The following is a 15,817-nucleotide window of genomic DNA, read 5'->3' on the forward strand; positions in this document are numbered from 1 at the left end:
CTGGCATGTTGTTACATAGGAAGGAAAGTCTTTGTCTGTGTGAGGAACCACAGACATGACGTTCAGTAGACGTGTCACAATTTCTGTTCTCAAAATAATATTTCATGTCAAATTATCCAGTTACTGCACTGAGCTGTCGTATAGTGGGTCCCCGGTATAGTCATTTGTTCCAGGCGTTATCAAAAGTCCAGGATCCGAGCTCTAAAACGTTGGGACCAATGTGACTTATGAGGGCATTAGACCACGTAGCATGCGTTATTCTGTGAGCAGAGAGAACTCCAAGCACCAATTATCAACATGATCGGGTCTCTTATCGTTCCTCAAAGAGCCCAATGTGTGTAGGAATATTCATTTAGAATATCTGTCAACATTTCTCTTCTTTGCCGAATACTGCGCCCTTGAGCCATGCACATATGTTATGGAGCGGAAGCAAACCTCGATGCATATTACATTTCAGCAATAGATTGAGGTAAGTGATCAACTTCACGTTTTTGCTTATTGATTGCCGGGGAATGAATACCCATAGAAGTGTTTTAGACGTGGTAATCAATAGAAAAATTCCTTCCTCTGTCCAGCCATTTCATTCATATCTCCTCACCTTCGTATGCACAGGCATACTCGTCACTAATGCCTCCCGGTGTTTGCTGAATTGGCAACACTTGGAATGAACCGGTATTAAAATTGCGTCGACTGCAAGAAGAGTGTAATATGTGTCTCTCTGATAATATTATATGCCGATGTCTTTAGAAAGCTGTAAAATGGTAGATCGTAGAGATCCACCAGAGAGAACGAAATGTGCAAGTCGCACTGTGTGCAGAGTTGTTGCTGATTGAAAGCACATAACCTCTCTTCGTGTCTCTGCTGAGGTCACAGCGCCTGCTTTCGTTTCCTTAATCAGCTAACTGATGTCCACCATATGGTTCTAGGGGAATTATGGGTGCGTTTTAGCTTCTGGTGACGATTTATCCTGATTATTGGAGTCCTCACTGTTGTAGCGGCTTCCTGCCAGCACCATAAGACGCATAAAGCCTTTCTAGCAGAATGTATAACACAGCAGAGTTACGAGTTCGCTGACAGCGCCGCGAATGTCTATGTGTTTTTAATTACGAAACAATGTTAAGTTGATTTCCGTATTTTCGTCGTAACGTATACATTTCAATCGTCTAATAACTCAACAGTGAATAGCATCGGGTGTCAACAGATGACAGTAAAGTTTGCTTTCACTTGTATTACGCAGTTCAGGCGTAGTTGTGAGCAGAAATGGGCATAGTTTCTTAAAGAAATGTATTATTTGTAACATGAAAAGGGTGCATCTGTATTATGTGTGGTATTGTGTGTTTATGTATAATTAAATGATGTAATGCTTTTAAGAAGTTTAAGCTGAACTGCAATTGAATTTAAAATACATTGTCGTGTGTACGGTTCATGTTGTTATTAAACAGTACGTGAGATATAATTCGATTTCAAATACAATATCTAAAATTGAATTTTAACAAGTTAAATTCGAAAGGAGAATTTGGAAGAAATACATTCATTGAGTGAATTTATTTGTCCAAATACCACGTTCATACTTCATATTGGGCACCTTCGTGTGTTATTATCTAAGGTCAACATTTCTTCAGTGATTCAAGATTACATTTAAGGATATTTCTCTTCTCTGTACATAATTAAGCGACGTTACACAAATTCCGCGAACATTGTATTTGATGAACTTGGTATTTGGAAGAAGAAGTACCTGGTGTAGATGAACACTGCATGCAAGCACACAGGCTTCACTTCTACATAGAATCAACATTAGACGGATCATGGAATTACATCATCAAGTGGGTATTACACATACAAGCGCATAAAATCAGAGAGATTATTTTTGTAATAATAATTACGTCCATTCAGTGTTTTCGATCAGATCAATCCCGACAAACAAAAAAACACCATGGGTTTAGTCCGCAAGCGAACTATACCGATCGAGCGACCACCGTTTGTCAGTTAGTGCCAACTTTTGCGGATAGAGGGTGTCGTGTGGTCAGGGCAATGGATCCCCACGGCCGTGAGCCGCTATCTCCTTGAAATAGCTCCTCAGTTATCCTCACGAGGCTGAGTGGACCCTGTTCCAGACCCGGACCTCTGGATCTATAGCCAGGAACGCTGACCACTAGACCACAGAGGCGGGGCAAAATTCAATATTCAGATAATTAAACATTATAATGATTTTTTTTTCCAGGAAAATGATGATATTGGTGTGTATTTATCAGCGAAGCGATTTGTAATTTGTGTACCCACCTGATTACGTAATATAGTGACCAATAAACGTGGTGGTGATCACATCTTTAGAAATGCCGGTAAAGCTTGTAAGGCCGAATGCGGTATTTGTTCATAAATATGCCGAACATGGATGAAATAGCGCATCCACATGAAACAGAATCAGTTAAATAAATCATAAGGTATCATACTGATCCCAGATATTTTTATATTGCGATCTTCTGGGTTATGAAGCCTTGCAGTCCTGCAGGTGGATAACAAAGTATCGGGGGATACACTGCCTCCATTTTCAGGGTAGAAGTAAACCACGCTGGGAAGTGGAGGGTTATATACGAGCAAGGAGACGAAAGTGGCCAATCAGACACATGGTTCTATATAACCAGCCAAATTCTCAAACCGGCTCACTTCTACCTTGAAGATGAAGGAAGAAAGCTCCTCCGAAACGTTGACATACCCACCTGCCAGACTAACGCGGTAACTCGGCAGACCACAATATGAATCCTCGTTACTGTGAAGGCATCATATCTCAAGCCGCCCTTCGCCATTTGACCGTCTGCCAGCAAACATTTCACACAATGTTGTTTTCTGTTCTCACCTTCGTTAGCGTCGTCAACGTTTTTGGGTTTACCACAGCGTTCATCAATGATTCTCCTCCTCTCGGCTGCTTTCCTCTCCTGTTCCTTCTTCAGCTCTTCAGCGGCCTTCTTTCTCAGCAGCAACTGTAAAGTGAGTACACGAGTGAACGTTAGTATTCTGTATATGAATGTCTGCTTTGGAATGGGCGCCATTTTGTGTTGCCGTCAGTATCTGTATTATATAGCGTCAAATGTTATAACGATAGATGAACTGGAAAGCACCTGAAGGAAGGATTGTGACCTAACAGAGTTATATATATATATATATATATATATATATATTAAACCTTCGCTAATCAGGATTAATTGGAGGGGGAGGTGTCCGGATTAACCGATAATACGAATTAATGAAGTAAAAGGTTGCTCTAAAAGGCAAAAATTTGAAAACAAATAAGTGGAAAATTTAATAATATGAGCGGTGCTGGTAACAATAAACAAATAAAAAAATATCACTGCAGCAAATTCTTTCTCTGTCAGAAGGTGAAATCCACGGTTTCTTTCATCCAACTCAATGGCCTCGGCACAGTCTGAAAGTCCTCTTGCTCCTAAATCCAGGGTTTTTAAAGTACGAGGTACTACACTGTGAATATTGGCCGTGCCATAGCTCAAGCGGTTAGTCACTGGCTTCCCACCGCGGCGGCCCGGGTTCAATCCCGGGTCTGGTCAAGTGTGATACCGTTAGCAAGGAGAGAACCGAAGAAATTCTGAATAATCTTCAGTGCCACTTGATTCATCACGAATTCACCTTGGACTGGGCCTGGGTTTCCACGGATTCTTCCTTTTATTGCGTAGAATGCGCGTCACTGGACGACGGGTGCCTAAAACTGAGCTAAACTTGGAGTAGGAGAAGCGGCTCTAGCAAATATGGTAAAGACTCACCCTGAGTTTCTTCTTCCTCTCCGGGGTCATAAAACCTTTCTTGGCCTTCTTGGCTTTGGCCGTCTCCTCAAGGCGCTTGCGCACCTCGGCGCGCTTGCGGTCGATGTCGGCCTGCTTCGCCTTCTTCGCCTGAAACATTAACTGCTCATAGAATTTATTGTTTAATGGTTTTATTTGAGACCTTCTTTTTTTTTTTTGCAGAAAATTCGTGCGTAGATATTTGTCATGCTTAAGTTCAAAACTTCATGCCAAGGACTTGGCAATTTATTTAGAAAAACTGACGCTTTTCTGATGCATTTTTTTTTGTGTTTCACATATCAAAAAAGCGTCCTAAAATTTTGTAATATTTAAAGCAGCAAACAAAGTTACTACATTGGTAAGGTAAAGCTGTCCTTGTGCTTAACTAATTAAACACTACGACATTAGGGTGTATGGGAGAGTGGATGTATAGATCCACTTCTTCTGGACCTCGGCACTAGCTGGAGGTGAGTGGTCAGCTTCACTCCTCTGCCGCTTTACCTCAGGAAAAGGGGCTCCGGTACCTATTCGAGAGGAGGTTGGGTGGGTGGACCCCGGAACCGGTCTGGACGACGTGGAGAAAAAAGAAATTCTTGAAACTATCGAGCTAGAACTCCGACCCCTCGGTATCCCGGCTCCTAGTTACTACACTGAGGCCGTTGAAAGATAAGCGGATAGTGAGAGGGTCTGTCACACCGCCCGTTCTCTAGGACACCTGTTGTATCCTCTCTGGTCTGTGTCAATAGTCTTATTGTCACTGGCGCAGGTTATCACAACGAACATTCCTGTGAACAGGCTGGTCAGACGACTGGAGGGGAACCTAAGGAAAAATACTGAAAGTGGGGGGGGGTAGGTAACAGTTCGAGGGAACGTAGAGAGGTCGATTCATACCGCATCTTTCCACGTCCTCAGTATAACGTAAGGGGCGTTAAAGGAAAGTTTCCGAAGTAAGAGAAACTAAATTCTATGCCAAAGGACTAACCCAGCACGTATATATCTCACTAGAAGAGCATATGAAAGTATAAAAGTGAATGTTCTTGCTGTCAGGATCATAAGTCGTTCTGAAAGATAATCTTATCATGAATGTTTATTTTAGCAACTAAAGATTTTATTTATTACTTCTCTGGAAGGCCAGACTTGCATTTCAGTTCGATTAACATGGGCGAAATACATTCCCCAAAATATTTAATTGGCTTTTTGAATTAAATAATGAAACATCGTAAGATTTGTCAGAATTTTGCCACTTCAAGTGAGGTTGTTCGCTTTTATAATGCAAAATTTATTTGAGGTATTGCCATCGAGGCAAAAACTCACCTGTAATATGCAACTGTTAGTCTAGTCAGTGCTTTGGAAGTTAGTATCGAGGCATTAGGCATTAGGCATAATGTTGCAGGATGGACCGTCATCTGGTAAGGTCGTACAGAATGTGAATTGATGGTCTCGAGTTAAATAGAAATCTGTAAATGGTGGAATATATTCATTAAAATAAACTTCAGGATTATGGAGTCACGATTGGATAAATATGATGAACGTCTCGAATGGGATAATCGATATATCGTAATGAATGTGTGACATTAGTACCGACTGTGATAAGTGACAAAGTTTCTCAAATAATATATTATTATCTGAATAGACATAAAAGCAGCGACAGACTTAAGGCTCACGGGTCCGTACTCGGAAGGTTATCTTGGGGGTAGCTGAAAAATTTGTACAACTGCAAAAACTTCTTTCAAACCAATACTGAAAGATATAAGTATAAGACAACGTTATAAAAAAGCAACCCTCGATCAAATAGAATATCAAGTATTTAATTAAAAAAAGAGGTAAAATTTCGCCTTTGATGACGTCTATTCATTAAGCTGTAATATCAACCCATTTTTAAAGCTCAAATTATACTGAAATTTGAAGAGGAAAAATAAATTTTAACATTTCTGATATGAATTTTACATTTCTTTTCGTGCAGTCTTTGATTAAATTCAGAGTTTAAAAATCTGTATAATAACAATAAAAATAACAACTCAAAATTTTGTAAGTTTTGAGGTTTTCACGGCGATGACTATGAAGAAAGTCGTCTTCTGGGTTTTGGCGCCGTGTATTATTCGTTTTGACCGATGTTTCGGAGGAACGTATCGCCTCAATCTTCAGAGCAGGTGAATGGCTTGTGAATGCAGAGAGCAGTAGCGTAATTACGCTACTGCCGCATGCAACGTAAGCTACAGGACAGTTCTCCTGCCTCGACTTTACTTATATAAAAATCCAGGTGCACACGATATGTGCAGACACGTAGCGGTCACACGTACGAGCACATATCCACTGTTACAGGGATCCTTTAAAGACATTGGGAGGAAAGCAAATTCGCATTTTCGAAACACACCGCCGAAAACTGGGAATCATGCTTAAGCTGCTGGCAGAGATGCCTAAATTCATAACAATGCAATGGGAACAGTTTCAATAAAAATAAAACGTGCGATAATAAAATTCAAAGACTGCCCAATTTTAAGATATCCGGCCTGCGTAACTAGTGCTGTTCCGTTTGTTTTTATTGGATTTTATGCGGCGAATAAATATATACATAATTTCATCAGTTGGTAGTTTCGTTTTGGAACATTCTCATAATTGTTGCGAGCACCGCTTTGGAGCGCGCCACTTAGATTGGTAACCACTGCATTGAGCAATAAAATAGACAAAGGGTATACGTTTTTTTTAAGTTTACAGAACAATTTTGGGGGCCCCTCGGAAGTCGGGAACCTAATTGGCAGCTTAGTCCACTCACCGGTAAATCCCCCGCTGAATATAATATTGAAACAAAACGACCAATCGTATCTGTGTACCGCGAGGAACATGTAATTGGTTACAGCAGTACTCGATGTAACACACAACATGCCCGTTGGCAGCGCTAGTGTCGGCGTCAGAAGAAAGTGTGAACAGGTCACTGGTATAACTAATATCTAATCCAGTGATTCTCAGCTTCTCTTCATTGCTACATACATTTTAGGATGCGCTATAGTTATGAACTCAGGAAAAAGTTTTTAAACACAGCAATTTAAATTTAAGTATTAACTAAAGAGGAAATGCACATGGATTTCAAGGTTCGTATAAGAAATGCAGGTTTCACGTCTTGTGTTATGTCTCATGCTGAGGTTGTGTGGGTATTGCCATTCATTCTTCTCTCTTGGCTTGGTTAGTTTCAGGTGCATGCCGGTACATTACGTGCCTCTTCGATCCGCCTTCTCTGCAAAAGAAACAGAAATAAAATAAATTACTAATTAATCCCTTCACATAAAATTCTGATACGAGTATATTATGCAAACCATACGTGTAGAAGACATTGTTGTCAATTAGAAGAGCGGAACTTTTTATGGTCTTTGATGACCGAAATATGTCAATTTCAGAATTACGTACCGATAGTAAAATATTGAATATTTCAGCTATAAATACACACAAAGTTCAATTGCATCTTAGTGTAAATAGAAATTTTAACTTCTGAAACGCTGATTACAATCTCGACTTCAAGTTAAAAATAAATATAGCTCTTTAATGGCTTCATGACTTTAATTTATCTGAGAATGTATGCATATTTATCTGTTGACATATTACTTTTAAACTTTTTTTGTGATAGACTGAAAACAAAAATAGAATCCTTAACTGGCTAATCAAGGCACTGATAGAGGTTACATTGAACATGATTTTATTTCATTTTCCTTCAACAGGCAAAATAATGATGAACAGATTCTCAAGCACTTTATTATTCGGCAGAAAGCTAAATGCGTTTCCGAATGGGCAAAAACACAATTCAGGTGTTAGAAATAAAAAAAAATAAATCATTAGCTAAAACAAAGCATTTATCCAAACATAATTCATAAAACATTTCAAGCTCAAGTATGTACACAATATTATGCTGATTCGAAACATTCACTGGGATAAAGACAGTCAGTGCTTCAGATAGCGTTAAGACACATATATACACAAAATGAAACCAGCAATAAACATCATAAAATATATAAAAAAATATGGCCAGCTAATGTAAGAGAACAGCAGAAAAAGTTTTATTGCAAATGTAAAAATACAGCTTTGGGAAATGAGTTGCATTATTATTTCATATAAATAATATGGCTGTGCGGTTGAGGAGTCGTTGCATGCCTAAAAATAAACATATCTGAGAAAATAATAATAATAACAATAATAATAATAATGCATGTAATCACAGCACACACAAAAATAGTCCTGAAAACACATAGAGCAATAGGACATGGAGCAGTTAGCATGAACACGGGTCTTACAGTTGTAATCTCCTAGATCTTCTTCTCCTTGGAATCCTCAGCGCATGCGCCATTATGTGTACTTTTGTGGCATGCGATATGCATTATGAATGTGTATGATGTCTTGTATATTGCAACACACAGCATGAGGCCATGCGTGTGGCCTGAACTGTTTACCTTTACCAAAGAGATACAAGCCGTGAGAGTTGTTTACGTATGGAGTGAAATTATAGTCATGGACGCACTTTCTGATGCCATATCTGGCAGTTACAGAAGCCAGTAACAATGTGTTTTTAAAGGACATATGTGAAGCCAAATTGTTAGGCCGATAATACATGAGACGTTGTCTTTTGTCTTAAAGTTCAAGGCTGAATACTTTCGCTTTCAGGTGACTGGCTGTCTTATTTATTTATTCGGTTATTAATCAATTCCCTAATTAATATCGTATAGACTTATCTTTTTCATTCCTTATTCATGTATGCACTAATTTATTTTTATTCTATCATTTTCAGACTTTGTATAATTTGACATAGAGATAATGTTATTAAATTAACTGCAAATTTCATTCAAACATTCCTGAATTCATTATTCTTTCAGTGATCTTGTAACTTGCTTATTTACAAATTCATTTCTTATGTATAAGTTCATTTATATTCTCATTCATCCGTTACCTATTTATTTATTAATCTTCCTATGTAAAAGAAAAGCAAAGTAAAGTAAAACTATCCCTGTAACAGGCCGAGGAGGCCCATAGGGTTATGAGATGTTGAGGATCCCACATTATCCAGACAATCGGCTGACAGCGGGAGGGTTGTCAGCCTTACGCGCCGGCCGCCCTTTACCCCCAAGAATATTCCAAGAATATTCCTGGTACTCATTTCTGTTAGAGGCTGTGTCGACCCCAGGGTCATAGTGCGGCTGGTAGGATTAGGTCAATTGAAAGAAATCCAATGACCTCATCGGGACTTGAACCCGCGACCTCCCTGCTTGTAGCATAGTGCCTCAACAAACTACGCTACCGCTCGCCCCCAATCTTGCCATGTACATATCATTTATTTCTTAGCCAGTAACGGACCATTTCCACCTAAACAGGACATGCGCGTTCCCTCCACCTTTCACTCCGTAACGAAGAGAAAGTTGGGTGAATAACTGAGCGTATCAGAAACCGGTACGACGTAACGACATAGTTGCAGGAACCCACGTGGTACGTCATGTGACATATATGTAGGAGCAATCACACGGTCCGCAGCAGCATGAATTACCACCACGCCCCCACCCCCGCCAAGCCAATTACGTAAATGCATTTGGTGACGGCTGTGAGTTTCGCCCTCGCCTCTGTCGGTTCGTGTATGCAAGTCCTGGTACTCATTTCTAGTAGAGGCTGAGTCATAGTGCGGCTGGAAGGGTTAGGTCAATTGAAAAATCCAACGACCTCATCGGGAATCGGAGCCGCGACCTTCCGGCTTGTAACACAGTGCCTCAACCAACTACGCTACCGCGTGCCTCCATTCATTAATTCATTATTAGAGGGGGTGGGTTTCCCCATGCACCGCGACCAGTTGTTGATCTACTGTACGTCCCCCTTTGATATTCTACCAGTCGCCATACCCTTCCGCTACTGGTGCTTACTATCAGCCAGTGAGTTCGGCCCCTCTACTGGCAGAGGTACCCGATAGTTCCCCCATCTACCGGAGGCACTGGAAACTATTTGGGCGGGAAACTTTTTACCTAATTTTGCTCAGAGGTCTCCTAGAGACATGAGGATCTTTTACGTGCCGTAAAGCTACGACACGGGACCCACGGCTTAAAGTCCCTCCCGGAGGACTTGTTCCCTGAATTTTTCCGCCCTTAAAAATTCCAAGACCTCCGCCGGGTTTGAACCCGCGTACCTTGAGTCATGGGGTGGGAACGGCGTGCCTCCATATGTACACACATACATACATATATAGAGACAGACTGACAGACGGACACCATTCCAACAGCCACTTTCTTTGTACTCAGAGGGTACAGAAACATGCAAGACCATTACAATATGGGTATATGAATGCAAGAAGACGAGAATCATGACAACCAACCACCTGAAGCAGGCAGCAGAACCAACTCGTGAAAATTCGTATCCTAGTTGATATGGGAAATGGACAATGGGCAAATTGATACTGGCACCACAAAACTCCATTACCAAACCAGGCTGTGTTTCACTCGCAATGTATCTCATTTGGTGAGGTGTGAGTAAGGTGAGCCGCGCTCATCCACCGATGTCTGAACTCGGGATGCCGGGGTGAGCCGCTTTGCCGTTGTGCGGACCTGCTGTACGGGTTGAGGTTTGACAGGGGCAACACAGAAATCACGTGATGATGTCAACATGCGTGACACAACCCGTGAAAATTGCCAACCGACTTGCCTTCACCTCGAATAAATAGTAATTTATTTAACATCAATCAATGCTACTTGAATTGCTTCTGCCATGACAAAGAGTATAACATTTACTTATCGCAAATCGCTGGGTGATCAAATTTTTTCCTGGGATTTATGGAGTAATGTCACAGGGAAACGGAGTCCGCTCATTTACGGGAAACTTCAGCTGTACAGAAATTATGATTCAGTTTCGTAGTAAATTTTCTATCAGTTGTATTTTCAGGCAGAGAATACAAATATATATTTAGGCCTCTAAATAGAGCAAACTTAGAGTAATTAATGTTTGAATTCCCCTATCATTCTCCCATATTATGTAAGAAGAAGTAAATTTATCCCTGTAAGAGCCCGTGAAGGCCCATAGGGTTGTGAGACGTCGAGGCTCCCATATTTTCTAGACAGTGGCCTCACAGAAGACGGTGAGGTTGTCAACCTTACGCGCCGGCCGTCATTTACCCTCAGGAAGATTCGCGGTACTCATTTCTGTTAGAGGCTGAGTTGACCCCTGGGCCAAAGTGCGGCTGGAAGGATTAGGTCATCGGGAATTGAACCCGTTACCTTCCGGCTTGTAACATGGCGCTGAACATCTAAAAATAATATTTGAACCATTATTTATATCTCCGATTATATCGTTTCTAGGTTTCAGAATCTGTATTTACTGCAACGAAAATAAACTGCGTACCTCACGAAATGCAGAAAATCTATTTGTATTTAAGATCCGGAAGTGGGGCAATTATCAGCAGGAAGTTGCCACATTTCGCTGAAACAAAACGTGATACCTGTTGAAGTCACAGAGAGCTGTGTAGGTTTTGTGGTACTGAAATGAGGAGGGGCATGGAGGAAGAGAAACAACAATCAGTTACCAGGGCAACGACATATGTAACAAAGAGTTGAATTTTTTCAAGGAGGAGAAATATTCAATTATTCCAAGCATGGTTTATTTATCTAGGAGAATGGTAGGAGAGTTACCATTTGTATAAATTAATTACTATTATAATGTACCTTTACAAACTTTAAGTAAATTCATGACTATATTATGCACTTGAATGTCCTTATGTACTTCTTTAATGAGATCTCTTACGTATGTACTCGTTAACCAGGTCTCTGTCTAGATTAATGCATAAAACAGGTAACTTTTCTTTTCTGTGTCTTCCTAATAAAATGCATATATGAACCTACTGGGAAGCTATAGATAGTTAGCTTCAGTTTTCAGTACATGGCACTTGCACACGACTTTCAGTGGACTACATGGCGTTAAATCCAAGAAGATCCTACGTAATTTACGACATATAACAATAGACGCAGATGCAGTTCAGTGAAAATCTGGAACAAAGAATATTGTGCTTGGCTGTCATTACAGTCCTGTAGCTAGTAAATGTGTATCTCTGTGCTGAGCCAACTGAGTCCTTCGTGAACAGACAAATTCAGAACTGCGGATAAGCCTTTAAAAACAAATACCACGTTCACAAGAATAGACGTAAATTGATAACCGAGGTTATCTGAAATCCACGGTTGGGTGGGTGGGGGTTGCTGTAAACATTTCGTTACATTAGAATTGTTAGCAGTGAACGCTCTATCTGTAATATATTAAAACTTATGTATATATTTCAATTAACTCTGATTAATAGGTCTCAAGATAAAATCAGAAATTAATCGAGCTATTTCACAAGTAAGTAAAACGTAAAGCTATCCCTGTACCAGGCCGTGAAGGCCCATAGGGTTGTAAGACGCTGAGGGTCCCACATTATCTAGACAATCGGCTCAAAGATGGCGGTAAGGTTATCAGCCTTACGCGCCGGCCGCGCTTTACTCCCCAGGAAAATTATTTATTAAATTCCTGCTACTCATTTCTGTTACAGGCTGAGTGGACCCCAGGGCCATAGTGCGGCTGGAAGGATTAGGTCAACTGAAAAAAATCCAATGACCTCATCGGGACTTGAACCCGCGACCTTCCGGCTTGTAGCATAGCCCTTCAACCAACTACGCTACCGCGTGCAAGTGAAGAAGTTAATTATACTAATTCAGCCCGGCTATTGGAACCTATCCTGCAAGACAGTGCAACACTGATCGCTATTCCAGCTCTGCCACAGTAAAATTCTTTTCTGTAGGAAGACGGTCATGGCCATCTAGATACTTACCTCACCTCATCGTCCGCCATGTTTGTGTGCGAGTTCTTGAACCTGGGACCTGAAACAAAACACAGAATCTTACAAATATGGCTTCAGAAAAGTCAGAAGAGACAGGAATCCTCAGACACACAGTAGTGTGGCCATCATCTTTGTGGTATTTTGTGCGAGCATAAGGTGACCCGAAATTACATGAAGTTGTTAACAGTTTCCGTGAATATCGGTCACATAACCGAAACTAACATAATCTAAGCAGCAGAGAAATAAATCTCTTTGATAAAGAAACGTTACAAACTGCAAAGTGTCAGGAGAGAAGTCAGTGACATTTTAACACGGGGTATGACTGTTCCATTATTGTCTGCACCCTACTGTTTTTTTTTTTTTTTTTTTNTTAGAAAACAAACGCTTATGTGACCACTGTCTTGAGTCTGAGTGACTCTCTTCTGAATTTTATAACTTTTACGAAGTTTGGTGTGAACACGTGTCATTTAAGGGAAACCCACCGAATTCTACACATCTTACATTCAACAATCACAACATGGAGGATGAGCGAACTTGTGAAGTGAAATCAAGAGGACCGCCACTGAGGCCTGTGTTAGGATCCGACATGATGTACTGTAACAGATCATGAGAAAGTGTACAACTTTTTTTTTAGATAACTGTCTTGTACAATGTAAAATAAAAATATGACAACCGTGAGGAAATATTCTTAAGTTCCATGTTCTATGGTCGTAACTAACGAACCAGTGTAGCTAGGCATGTGAACTTTGGTACCAAGACAGACCACAAATATAAGCATTGCAGACATGGCAGCAGTAAGAATATTTTAATTTATGTGGCACAAATTCAAAGTAGGTAATGCATCTATTTGGCCGGTCATGGTAGCCGAGCGGTCTAAGGCATGTACTGTCTTCGTTCGCTTGGAAACCGGGATCGTGGGTTCGAATCCCACTCAGGGCATGGATGTTTAGTTTATGTGTGTGCGTTTTTCTGTGTTTGTGTACAGGTAGAGGCCTTGCGACGAGCTGATCACCCGCCCAAGGAGTCCTACCGAATGTGCATGATCTAGAAAAACCGAAAGTGAACGGAGAAGTTCATGGAGGTAGGCCTAGGCTCACTAGGGTTGTAGTGCCAAGGAAAAAAAAAATACATCTATTTGTATTTACTGAAAGTTCTTTGCGAAAAATGAAACAAAATAACAATCATAACGGGGCTAAACTTTTACGACTATAATTCTATGCAAGGGCAAAGTAACTTTTATGATTCACACTCGCAACCAGAAGTTGAGTTCGAGTCCCGTTGGGTGTAAATCATCCAGACCGACTTTGGGGCCCACCCAGCCTCCTATGCAAAGGGTACCGAGGGTACAGAGGCAGATGGCCACTCACCTCCAGCTGGTGCCGAGGTCAGAAACACGTGTATCTATACAATTACTCTCGAACACGTCTTCATAGTGAGGTGCTTAATTAGTTAAACACGAGGATAATTTTACTTCTCTTTTGCTTTATCAGAGGTGAGACATAATTTTTCAGAAGTGTTAGCAGACAGGAGTCCTACAAATTCTGGCAATTGCGCACACATATCGTACAACACAACTCTGCAAATTTGAGCTGAAATGTAATGAAGTTAAAGATAAAAGGGGAATGAATTACAAAGCGAGAAGGAAAATAAATTAGATATTTGGACAAGTATTCTGGCTTGCGTTAGTACCCCTAAAAATACTGCCAAATAATTGTGAAGGTCAAAATCTTGAGACATATCATGAGGTTTTCCAACATAAACACGCGCTTCTCCGTCCCACTGTTGCCTGCTTTCTTCCGCCAGCTGCAACCTCCTCGAGCACCAGGCAAGTCCACCATGTTAACATGATTGCGTGGACAGAGGTGACATGCGATGTGTTACCCGATCTATTCTTCTGCAAATATGTGAAGTGCTTAATACTTCTCTTCATAAGTGACAGCGGTTCTAGCGCGATTAATATGAAGACTCCGCCGCTGCTCCGAGCTCATTGTAATCTTATTGGTGTCCAGCCAAGTGGCAGACAGGCCTGCTCACAGAAAGAAGGGCTTAAGCGCTAGCTGCATGACGCAATGAGCTGGCGTGGTGCAGACTGGTGGGCTCTCTGCCGTCCCTCCTGAGCCCCTCTGCAATGGCTGCCGTTTGACTGAGAGTCTTTCGAAGTTTGTCATGTCTCACGAAAGAGGAATTCAGTAAACCCTCGTTAATCCAGTTACAGTTAATGAGGATAATGAGATGAGAAATGAAAAATGAAAAATTCTGTTCAAAGTTGGGTGCATACTTTAAAGAGGCACATGGGATTTAGAGCAAGAAGACTTGCAGACTGTGTTGAGGGCAGCTGGAGAGACTGAAACCATGCCAGAAAATATCTAAGATTGGTTTGAGCTGGGTGGAGACCCAAGATTACAGCTTCTAACAGAAAAGAAATTGCTGCAGTGATATATTTTACTTATTTTCATCAGCACTACCTATATTATTACATTTTCCATTTATTTGTTTATTGTACAAATATGCAGCTCATTATATCTTCTTTCTTCTCCTTGAAGACAAACGTGAAGAGAAGAACAGAGAAAGAACATGACAAAGGAAACAGAATTACCTTCACGCGGCCTGAAGACAAACCATATCTGTTGTGTGTCGAGTTGCCCCTCTGTCTAAACACTAGACTACTAAGGTGTATATCTAGATGTGGAATTGAACCTCAACTCATTGTAGTGATCGACACTACATAGAAGTGCATATACAGCTTCAAGCTCCGGTAGTTTTATCCCCGGGAAGAAAGAGGCCTTGCATTTTTGTGTATGATGAAAGCGACATGGGGCACGTAAGGGGGGCTAGAATTCATTACAGTATTTTAGCCCGAAAACCAGACGAAGGGGATCAGCTTGGGAGAAATAATCACAGATATAAGGATAATATTAAGATTAATCTTACTGAACTAGGCGTAAAACTGTGGACTAAATTTGTGTGGTTTGTGGTGGAGCCCAGTGGCGGGCTCTTATAAATACGAAATGATTAATGAATATTCTTGATTGGTTGAGCTACAGTAAGTTTGTCAAGAAGAGCGTATGTTTCCAGGAGACACAAGATTATTACATATAATGTGCTTATTTAAGGTAGAGCTGTCCCTGTGCCTAATTACTTTAGCACTATGCCGTGAAGACATACGTGGGAGTGGAGGTGTAGCTCCACCTTTCTTGATCGTGGCACT

The 15,817-nt window shown here is 40.8% G+C and overlaps 1 protein-coding gene across 11 annotated transcripts in view; it reads right to left on the reverse strand.

Annotated features, from left to right (window-relative positions):
* The window catches only part of LOC111863748 (troponin I), a 192,921-nt gene that overhangs the window by 25,967 nt on the left and 151,137 nt on the right, over nt 1–15,817 (reverse strand). For 4 of the 11 annotated variants that reach the window (XM_023850338.2, XM_023850339.2, XM_023850340.2 and 1 more), the window contains exons 2-5: nt 12,606–12,649; nt 7,006–7,023; nt 3,774–3,902; nt 2,855–2,978 (exon numbers count right to left, since the gene is read on the reverse strand). In XM_023850338.2, the coding sequence (XP_023706106.1) occupies nt 2,855–2,978; nt 3,774–3,902; nt 7,006–7,023; nt 12,606–12,620 (286 nt within the window). In that variant the 5' untranslated portion in view covers nt 12,621–12,649. Of the gene's footprint in view, nt 1–2,854; nt 2,979–3,773; nt 3,903–7,005; nt 7,024–12,605; nt 12,650–15,817 lie in introns of those variants that run through there. The other 7 variants (XM_033751201.1, XM_023850344.2, XM_023850345.2 and 4 more) reach the window with 3 other exon arrangements.

Source organism: Cryptotermes secundus, unplaced genomic scaffold, assembly GCF_002891405.2.
Source record: "Cryptotermes secundus unplaced genomic scaffold, Csec_1.0 scaffold572, whole genome shotgun sequence".
Lineage (NCBI taxonomy): Eukaryota > Metazoa > Arthropoda > Insecta > Blattodea > Kalotermitidae > Cryptotermes > Cryptotermes secundus.